This window comes from Artibeus jamaicensis, unplaced genomic scaffold (assembly GCF_021234435.1).
Source record: "Artibeus jamaicensis isolate MK-2021 breed Jamaican fruit bat unplaced genomic scaffold, CSHL_Jam_final contig_3056, whole genome shotgun sequence".
Taxonomy (NCBI): domain Eukaryota; kingdom Metazoa; phylum Chordata; class Mammalia; order Chiroptera; family Phyllostomidae; genus Artibeus; species Artibeus jamaicensis.
The window spans coordinates 488,811-498,495 of NW_026521704.1; the positions used below are offsets into that span (position 1 = coordinate 488,811).

At 62.5% G+C, this 9,685-nt stretch overlaps 2 protein-coding genes across 2 annotated transcripts; both read right to left on the bottom strand.

Annotated features, from left to right (window-relative positions):
- Nucleotides 1–509: 509 nt before the first annotated feature.
- SLC25A6 (solute carrier family 25 member 6) lies at nucleotides 510–3,499 on the bottom strand. The gene is made up of 4 exons (XM_037140543.2): nucleotides 3,267–3,499; nucleotides 2,190–2,676; nucleotides 1,440–1,580; nucleotides 510–1,063 (listed from the first exon to the last, which is right to left on the bottom strand). The coding sequence occupies exons 1-4, from the start codon at nucleotides 3,375–3,377 to the stop codon at nucleotides 906–908; spliced, it is 897 nt and encodes a 298-aa protein (XP_036996438.1). The 5' UTR covers nucleotides 3,378–3,499; the 3' UTR covers nucleotides 510–905.
- Nucleotides 3,500–5,857: 2,358 nt separating this feature from the next.
- LOC119045725 (probable bifunctional dTTP/UTP pyrophosphatase/methyltransferase protein) lies at nucleotides 5,858–9,562 on the bottom strand. Its single transcript, XM_053662843.1, has 5 exons — nucleotides 9,149–9,562; nucleotides 8,680–8,812; nucleotides 7,988–8,131; nucleotides 7,497–7,619; nucleotides 5,858–6,690 (listed from the first exon to the last, which is right to left on the bottom strand). The coding sequence occupies exons 2-5, from the start codon at nucleotides 8,771–8,773 to the stop codon at nucleotides 6,479–6,481; spliced, it is 573 nt and encodes a 190-aa protein (XP_053518818.1). The 5' UTR covers nucleotides 8,774–8,812; nucleotides 9,149–9,562; the 3' UTR covers nucleotides 5,858–6,478.
- Between the last annotated feature and the right edge of the window lie 123 nt (nucleotides 9,563–9,685).

Consider the following 9,685-nt stretch of genomic DNA (forward strand, 5'->3'; position numbering starts at 1 on the left):
CAGAGCCCTAACGTGTCCAGCACCAAGGCAAGGCCTGAGTGGGCCAGAGCCAGTTCTGCTGCTGAGCTGGCAGGACCCCAGGGTCTGGTCCCTTTGGCCTGCAGGAGGCACTTGACCTTGGGGCTGGCACCTGCCAAGGTCTCCGGCACCTGCCAAGGTCTCCGGCCCCAGCAGGCTGCTTCACTGCACAAGGTCACGACCGGCTGGCGCTGGTATACCTGCACTCACTCTGCTGCATGGCCTTGGGCCAACCCAGGGCAGGTGTGGGCGTGGTGTGCAGAAGGATGCCAAACAGGGTTCCCAGGTAGGAACCCACTGGAGGGGAGGGATGTGGGGCTCACGGGAGGAACCCGAGGCAGGCAGGGCCTGTTTCTGGAGGGATTTCCTGAGCAGGGGCACCCAGTGGCCACAGGCTTCTCCCACCTTCACTGGGTCCTCCTCACCACCCAAGGGCAGCTTCGGAGGGCAACCCCTGCCTGACCCCTGGCCCAGAAGGACAGCACTCAAGCTAGTTCTGTGTCTGGTTTTAATTCTTTGCAGCAATGCCCAACATTGGACGTCATCGCAGATGCTCGGCTGTGCAAAAAACGAAGAGTGCTTAGGTACAGATGGGCGACATGATTTCCTTTAAATAAAACGAAGCCCAGCCCTGGTCCCAGGAGCACGCGGGGGCCCCAGCTCTCCGCCTGCGTGGTGCGGGGCCCCGCCCACACGCCCGGAACGCCGGGGTCCCCTCCCCCTCCCCGCCAATGCATGGAATCAGGGAGCGTCCCCAGCCCTGCCTGGGCGCTCCGAGTGCCCCGGCGGGGTGGGGCGGGGACGGTGGATGGTCTGCAGGTCAACGGTCCGTTAACAGGGAAGGGCTGCGTGCGGCTCCTTGTCCCCAGGTGCCTGCGAGGGACGCACTAGAGGACCTTCTTCAGCTCGTCATACAGGACGAGCACAAAGGCGCCGCCCATGCCCCTCAGCACATTGGACCAGGCGCCCTTGAAGAAGGCCTTGCCGCCCTCGTCCTTCAGGATCTTCCGCCAGCAGTCCACCGTGCCCTTGTACATGATGTCGGCTGCAGGCGCATGGGGGGCGGAGGGCAGGCAGCAGGGTGGTCAGGAAGAGAGGCACAAAGCAAACCGAGTGTCAGACTCCGAACCCCGGACGCCACCCTGTGGGCCACGGTGGGGGCCAGGGTGGGTCTGACCACAGAAGACACGCCTGGGACCCCCAGTGCCCCACCGGCCCTGCTTTTGGGGGTGCAACCAAGCAGAAGCCTGCAGATCCAGCCTCCGCCCCCAACAGGACGTGTGGCTGCCTCAGGCAGGGAGGGCTCAGCTGGGGGACCTCCCGGAGGGCCCCGTGTGACCAGGCCTCCCAAGCCCCGCGTAAAGGCCACCCCTGGCCGCTGTGGGCAGCCTCACTCCCCACCCGGAACCGAGCCCCCGTACCTCCTTTGCGCCCCGACTGCATCATCATCCGCCTCCGCACGGTGTCGAAGGGGTAGGAGACCACCCCTGCCACGGCCGTCACACTCTGGGCGATCATCCAGCTCACCACGATGTGCGTGTTCTTGGGGTCGGGCAGCATGCCTGCGGGGTCACACCCCACCGTCAGGCCCCAGCTCCCCCCGTGACCGCCCGAGACCGGAGCTGCGGTCATCAATCGCCCCCTCTCCCCCGAGCCCCAGTGCGGCTCTCAGGACCAGGTGATGCTGGAGAGGTCAGGACAAGCTCAACTAGGGGACCTGGGGTGGGGGACGCCACCTGCAAGGCACAGGGGACAGTCCCAGAGCACAGCTCCAGTCCAGGCAGGAAACAAGCCGCCCATCTGAGGCCGTTTCCTTAAACAACTGCCAGCAGGCCTGAGCCCTGACCGTCCGGGCGGCTGACTTTCAGGGACTGAATCGTGTCCTCCCAAAATTCACTGTGGACTTCCAGACCCCAGGACCCCAACGCCGTGATGGTATTTGCAAACAGGTTGTTAAAGGGATGAGTGAAGGTGAAATGAGGCAAGTTGACCATGATCTAGTCTGAGTAAGGTCCTTACAGGAGAAGATGGGGCCACAGACAGACAAAGGGACCACCATGTGATGGGGGGGGGGGGTCGTCGGCCCTGCCCATCCCTGGGTCTCAGACTCCAGCCTCCGGGACTCAGACCAAGTGCCCTTGTCACAGCCACCCAGCCCAGCACACACCCACCTTTGGCAGTGTCGTAGATGCCGAAGTAGGCGGCCCGGTAGATGATAATGCCCTGGACCGAGACGTTGAAGCCCTGATACAGGCCCCGGATGCCATCCGACTTGCTGATCTTCACCAGGCAGTCACCAAGGCCTTTGAACTCTCGCTCAGTGCCCGTTTTCCCCACGTCAGCTGCCAGACGGGTTCTGGCGAAATCCAGGGGGTACACGAAGCAGAGAGACGTGGCTCCGGCGGCACCACCCGAAGCCAGATTGCCGGCGAAATACCGCCAAAACTGCGTATGCTTGTCCACGCCTCCCAGGAAGATCTGCTTGTACTTATCCTTGAAGGCGAAGTTGAGGGCTTGGGTGGGGAAGTAGCGGATGACGTTGGCCAGGTTGCCCCGCCAGAAGGACAGCATGCCCTGCTCCTTGGGGATGCGCACGATGCAGTCCACGATGCCCTTGTACTGCTTGTCGGCCGCGATCTGCTTGCTGGCATGTTGCACCTGCAGGGTGGGTGCAGAGAGCTCATGAGAGGGCCTTCCCCCAGTGACGAGAAATAACCCAGCCGATGGTATTCTTAGTAAACTAAGTCGTGCACAGGCCCCTCAGCTCTCCTGACAGTTCACATTGGGCCGTCACCGCCGCAACAACGTTGCCAGTGACCTTCGAACAACAAAGTGGCAAGTAACGAGTTACACTTCCAACAGTTTCACAACGCACCGCACTTAACTAACATTGAAAGCTGCACAGGCGACTATAAAAGTGTGGGAAGAATGCAAGTCGGACAAAAGGCACTGGCTGGGCCCCGCCGCCCAGCCACCCACAGGGTATCGTCCACGCAGCCGCCCCGCGCACTTGTCACCCGCCCTGCCCAGAAAACGCGTGCGCGCCACAGCCCCTCCTCTGCGCAGGCGCGCCACTCACGCGAGGCGCCCCCGGAAGTCTCCGGCCCGGACAAAGCAGGGCTGCCTCGCACTTCCGGCGCCCTCCCGCGCGCCGGCCCCGGTAGACGAGACCACGTTGGTCTGCTGCGCCCCCGCCCCCGGCCGCGATCCCCGGCTCCCCGAGTCCGCGCATGCGCACACCGCCCCACCTGCAGCAGCAGCTTGACCCGCTCGATCGGGGCCACGGCCGTCTTGGAGATGGCGGCGGCGATGCCTCCGGCCAGGAAGTCCTTAGCGAAGGAGATGGCCTGTTCCGTCATGGTGGCGCAGCGGGCGGCGCAGAGAGCGCAGAACGGAGTGGAGGCGCGTAAAGCCGGAGGGTAGGCGCCGCTGGCTCAGCGTTGCTGCGGCCGCCGGGACCGAAAGGACGGAGAGTCCAGGGCGCAGCCGCTAAGGCGCCGACGCCCCGCCCAGCGCCTCCGCGCGCCAATCCTATTGGCTGCGTTGCGGGCCGCTGCCCCGCCTCCCCAGGCCGCGGCGGCCCCGCGGGTTGCCCGGGGCCACAATACCCCCTCCCCGCGTCCTAGTGCACCGCACCCATTGGCTGCACCGCATTCCGCCCGCCGCGGCCCGGGGCAGGTCGAGAGCCAGGCCCCGCCTACGCGCTCTGGGTACCTGGGGGTTGACAAGCCGCCGCGACCTTGTCAAGGTCACGTCGGGGCCCGGAAGGGATGCGAGAGGCGGCAGTGGAGCAGCTTAGGGAGAGGCTGGGGGTCGCAAATATCCCACGCGCGAGCTCTGCTCGCCCGAGGCCTGGGAAGACCGTCCGGTTGCGGAGGCCAGAGCTGGAGCCTCCCGACATTGTGCTTTCTGAACCCCGATCTCAGGACCCCCGGAGCCCCATCACACCCAGGTCTCCAGGGCCTGCCCTCCTCCTTCCCCTAGACCCGGGCCTGTCGCGTGTCCATCTGCGTGCCCCTTGTTCACTTGCTTGGAAACACTGGGGGCGTTTTATTGGCGTTGTAACTGATCGGCCCACAAGTCGCCTTTTGTCACTGGATGGATTTGTTTCAGATGTATCACGTGTATCATGTATCAGATGGAGTCACTGCAGCGCCAACGCCAAAAACAGCTACTTCGTAGCGACTCAGAAGCAGGGTCTCTTTCCCTGTTTTCCTTCCCTTCCTTTTTTTTGGGGAGGGGGGGTCGTTTTGTGTTTGTTTGTGTCCCACCAGCAGGTGAAATCTGCAGACCCTGGGTGGATGATGGGTGACGCTGATAAGCGCCAGAGGTGCCCTGGGCACCCAGGCCGGCGGTCGCCACCGCCGGTGTCCTGGGACAGCCCAGCTACGTCTTGCCAAGACCTCAGGGAGCAACAGGCGGGGGCGGGGCCTGAGGCTGGCAGGTGCAGCAGCTGGTCCGTCGGGAGAAGTGGAAGGGCAGAGGAGGAGCCCTGGCAGCAGGGCAGTGGGCCGGCCTTGGAGGTGCTGGCACATTGCTGAGGCTTACCTGGAAGGGGTGGGGAATGTGCCCTGGGCGTCTGGTCCGGGAAGGTGCAGTGGCCACGGGGTTCAAGGGCAGCGGACAGGAAGGTCCGGACTGCCCAGCGGGAAAGGAATTTGCCCTGCGGGCTGGGCTTCTGGACTGTGGCCCAGGGAAGCATCCATCTGCTTGCCATTGGTTTTATCCCAGGACCAGCCCTTTTGGGTGTGGAGGAGGCGGGCAGGCAGAGGACTCTGGGGATGGTGTTCACTCCCCACGTGGCCAGCAGGGGCAGCAAGCAGCGCAAGCTGCTCATTCAGGATCATGTCCGTTGGCGTCTGCTCAGACCTGTAGCTGGATGCTCCTGCTTCACTGGCTTTGGGAGCTGTGTGGGCAGGTTAACCTCTGTGTGATCCATCCATCCCCTTCCCCAGGCGCCTGTGTGGCCAGGCCCACCCCACCGCTCAGCACCCTAGGGTCCCCGGACACGGAAGCCTGACAACAGATGCTTCCAGAATGCGGGAACGGATGAAGAATTGTGGCCTCCCCCTTTCTTGCTAAAGGTGCAGAACACAGAACCTTAGAAAGCATTGTGCGAGGGCGGCGAGCACACCCCTCTGAGAGAGGAGGGTGCAGGTGCACTGCACAGCGGACTTGGGAAAGGAAGGCAAGGGGGGCGGTGTTGCACTGCGTCCACAAGGGGGCAGCGCTCACACATCAGGCGGGAGGCGGGGGACAGGCTCCTATTCCTCAGCACTATCCCCAGGTTTAATGACAACTCACGGGGTCAGCGATCGGCCCATGCTGGGCCTCCAGGTGACTCAGTCTGTGTGGCCTGAGTATTGGAGAGAGACCTCTGAAATATATATAGGCTCGTTTTCCAAAACAAGTGTGGGGGGCAAGTTTTAAAGACATAAGGTGTCAGGGGAAGACTTGGAACGAGTCGTAAAGGGGAACCTGACAGGGAAGAGGAAGGACTGAGGCCCTGTGCACTCAGATCCTGTTGCTGCAAGCTGCTGCCCTGAGCTGTTCCCCACAACCACCCCCTTAGGGCAGACTTTACCCCATGACAACCCACCCAGACAGTCCTGTGTCCAGGGGCCCTCACACACCCCTGAATGAGCAAAGGAATGAGGGACCTGCACCCGAGGGCGGGCTCAGGTCACCCCCACCTCGGGGAGATCCCCGCCCATGCCTGCAGAGGAAAACCCTTTATGAGAGAGACATGGGTGCGTGCCCACCCCCCTCCTTTCCCAGACTCTCTGAAGGCCATTGTGTTCCCACAGTGTCCCTAATAATCAGACACTCAGGCTGGGAGTCTTCTCACCGTGTTCATTCTTTCTAGGAACATTTCCAGCAGCAATAAGGGGACAGCACTTGGTGTCAGGGGACTGGGACCCTTCCTCAGTTCCCACAAGGGTCACCTGGCTGTCACCCTGGCAGCCGGGGGTCTCCCGTGGGTGGGTCCTGGGCTCAGGGCACAGGGGAGAGTGCAGGACCAAGGTGTCCACCCAGGACTGTGCACGGGTGCGTGGCTGTGATTATCTGCACTGTGTAAATCGTGCAGGTGTGTGTGTCTTGTAAATCGACATCCGGATTGTGTATAAAATCCATCTCAGGCAGAAACCACGTGTCCACAAGTTGTGCATCTAACACTGTGCTGATGGGGGCTGTGGCGGAGCTGGAACGTACACATGGGAATGACACGGCCTGTGCCCTGGTGACTGCCTCTGCTGAAGTGTGAAGGGACCCAGTGAGCACTGCCCTGTCCAGCGCAGCCCCACCACCCCGCTCCTAGAGCCGGGGCTGACCACGTTCTTTCACCTGCGGGGTGACGCCGGCCCCCTGCAGCCAACTTTCCACCTGACGGGACACATTTGGGGACTGTGGGCTGCTGTCTCCCGAGGGAGTGACCCTGTGACCTGTATGCAGGTGGCTGTCAGGCTCTGGTGGCCAGGATGGCGTCCACAGTGCTCCCGAGGTACGCAGCCTGCACGTCGGTGAAGCCGTGAGCCTGCAGCAGGCTGCGGTACTCGCTCAGGGTGCGCTCCCTGCTCAGGCACAGCACCATCATGGTCAGCGACTGCAGCACGGGGATCAGAGACTGGCACTTCTCGTCCAGCAGCAGCTCCACCACCAGCAGGCCGCCCCCTGTGTACATGAGAGTGGACTCTGGGTTCTGCCCCGGGAAGTGGGGGAAGGGGCCTGAGGGACGCCAGCCCTCATGGTACAGGCTGCAGACAGACACCAGCAGGCTGGGGAGTCAGACAGGGAGACAGAGGGAAGACAGAGACACACGCAGACACGGGACAACAGCGGGGGAGGCAAGGACACAGGAGACAGAGAGGACAGACGTGCACGTAGGCAGACACACGGGGACAGACAGCGAGATGGGGGGGAGGCTGGGGAGGGAGGGACGGGGCAGGGCAGGTGCGGGAGGGGTCTTGTGGGGCAGGAGGCCCCAGGCTTTGTCACTGCCCTGCGGGGCCGGGACCATGACACTCGGGGAAACAAGCTCGGACACAGCTGTCCCAGCGTGCAGTCACTTGTCTCCACATCCTCGAATCAAGAGTGTCCTCTGAGGACACTAAACTGAGCACCACAGTGGGGCTGGCGGCCACTTACCAAGACAAAGTTCATTTCTCGTTTCTTAGAAATGAAAGCTACTGACTTTTGGAACACAAACAAACGAGAAGAGTAAGTGCCCTGGCCTCTGTGACCGAGGGCACTTCCTGCTGGCCTGCACAGGGAGACGTCCCTGGTTCTGTGCCCAGTCTCGGCTCCTGACTGGGCTGGGGAACAGGTCTCCAGGGGGGGGGGGGGCGGCGAGGCAGCCAATCCTGGTCTCACATCCCCGTGTCTCTCCCTCCCTCCCCCTGTCTCTAAATGTCCATGAAGAAACCTTGTAAACAGTGAAAACAAATATTTAGACGAGGACGTGGCGGACGCGGCCTCACCTGGTTTGCAGCTGCGGGAGATCCGGCTGAGCAGCTGGTGCACCTTCTCGTCCGGCCAGTTGTGCAGAACTTTGGAGAGGATGTAGAGGTCGGCCTCCGGGAGAGGGTCTCGGAAGAAGTCCCCTGGTGGAACACAAAAGGGGATCGTTCCGTCAGAGACCCCGGAACTGGCTCTCCCCAGGCAGAAGCGGGCGGCACCGCCTCTGAACTGAAAGGGCAAGGCGGGCCGCTTGTAGTGGGGTGAGTGTCCCCCAGCACACGCTCCATGTCCTAATGCCAGAAACCGTGGCCATATGGAAACTGTAGCCACATGGAAACATATGGAGCCATATGGTCTGGCAGGTGGGATGAGGGAAGGATCAGAGAGGAGGTGGTCCTGGGTCACGTGGCCCTGCGTCCAGTGACAGTGTCCTGAGAAGGGACAGAAGAGGAGACGCAGTGTCAGAGGTCAGCCCGGGGCAGCCCAGATGCCAAGGCACAGACGCACTCACCTGGCATGAAGCTGACCCGCCCCGTCTGCGGTCCGTCCGGTCGGAAATGCGCGGCGTCCTCAATGACCTCTGGCAGGTCCAACACGGCCACCTTCAGCCCCGGGTACTGTCTGGCCAGCTCGTAGGCCAGGGCGCCTGTGCAGCCTGCAGGGGAGAGCACGCCCTTGACCACCTGACCTTCCTGGCACCGAGGGATGCCTGGGTGAGTTTCCAGGTTGGACCGAGGCCAAATCGAGCAACGTTCTGGAACACGCACTGAAGCCAGAGACGTGCAGTAAAGCCAGCTGCGGTGCAGACCTGGCCCGTGCCTTGTGTGGGCCTCGGGGCTTTCCAAGGTCAAGACCGTGTAGGTGAGCAGGAGAGTGAGGCGTGGTCATAGTGTGAGAAGAGAATCTCAGGGCAAAGTTCTGGAGGTCTGGTAACCACCCAAACTTTTTCTTGTTTGTGAACACAGACGTGATGGCTGCTGCTTCAGCAGCCAGTCTGGGCCACGAGGAGGAAGGGTGTGCAGGGAGAATGGGGACAAGCAAGCTGGCAGCTCAGGAGTCCTTGGGGTGTTTTCAAGAGAGAACCCCATGTTGCGGTCTCATGAGCACATCAGCCACCCGCCGTGTGACCCAGGGAAAGATGTGCACACAGCCAGGGACACAGAGTGTCGGGGGGGGGGGTGTTGTGGTGGGGAGTGTGCGCACCTCCCAGGTCGCAGGCAGAGGTGAACCGAGACAGGTCGAAGGCCGTGGCCACCTGGCGAACCGCCACCTTCGTGTGGCCGTGCATGGCCGCCATGAACTGCAGCTTCCTCTCCTGGGTCTGGTAGAACAATCCCTGAGGCAGAGCAGGGCGTGAGCATGCAGGCCAAGGCCGGGGGCCCTGCACGCCGGCGGCACCCCCAGCGCGCAGTGCCTCCCCGTGCCTGTCCGTCTGTCTTGTGACTGTGGGTCCCTGTCCAGGCCTTGTTGCTCTCTGCCTTCTGCCTCGCTCTGTGTGCCCTTCTCCCCCGCGCCGTCCCTCCCACAGCGGACGCCATCAGGACTGGTGACGTTCGAAGGCCCACGCTCAGTGGCTGCCGAGTTTCGTGCAGCAATAGGATGGACACGGATCCCGCCCCCTCAGATCCTTTCCCCAAACCCATGCGTGGAAGGAACATCTCTGGGAGGTCACCTCGTAGGCTTCTTCCGCGGCTGTTCCCAGAACCCTCTGAAACTGGACAGCACCCTCCTGGACAGCGAAGTCCAGGTAGGAGTAGAAGGGCCAGGTGACATCCCTTTGGAGCAGGACGAAGCTGTGGAGGGAGTACTCGCCGTCGGACAGCAGGTACAGGCTGGCCAGCTGCGTGTTGCTGTAACCTGAAGTGACAGGTGAGGTCCTCACAGTGACGATGCAGCTGTCCCTCCCCAATGGGACCACAGCTGAGTGCCACAGGGAATGACCACAAACGCCACCCGCCAGACGACTGCTCACCACGCGCTGGCAGGCGGCTGCAGAGGGAGCCGGCCACGGGGGCGCAAGCAGGTGCCGATGGGGGGGGGTTCCCCCAAGGGCCCCGGGAAGGGCACTGAGCCTGCTGCACTCCTTCCTTCAGTCTGCTGTCTGTCCCTCCGTCCCTCCATCCATGCATCTGTCCGTCTATCATCCATCAGCCCATCCATCCATCTGTCCATCTATTCATCTATCTTCCCATCCATCCATCCATGTACG

Coding starts and splice junctions, on each gene's coding strand:
- SLC25A6 (XM_037140543.2), bottom strand. CDS start 3,377: ATGACGGAACAGGCCATCTCCTTCGCTAAGGACTTCCTGGCCGGAGGC. Junction 2,677..3,266: donor GGGTCAAGCTGCTGCTGCAG/GTGGGGCGGTGT, acceptor CCCACCCTGCAG/GTGCAACATGCCAGCAAGCA. Junction 1,064..1,439: donor GCAGTCGGGGCGCAAAGGAG/GTACGGGGGCTC, acceptor ATGCGCCTGCAG/CCGACATCATGTACAAGGGC.
- LOC119045725 (XM_053662843.1), bottom strand. CDS start 8,773: ATGGCGGCCATGCACGGCCACACGAAGGTGGCGGTTCGCCAGGTGGCC. Junction 8,132..8,679: donor CTCTGCCTGCGACCTGGGAG/GTGCGCACACTC, acceptor TCTCCCCTGCAG/GCTGCACAGGCGCCCTGGCC. Junction 6,691..7,496: donor CTCCCGCAGCTGCAAACCAG/GTGAGGCCGCGT, acceptor TCATGTACACAG/GGGGCGGCCTGCTGGTGGTG.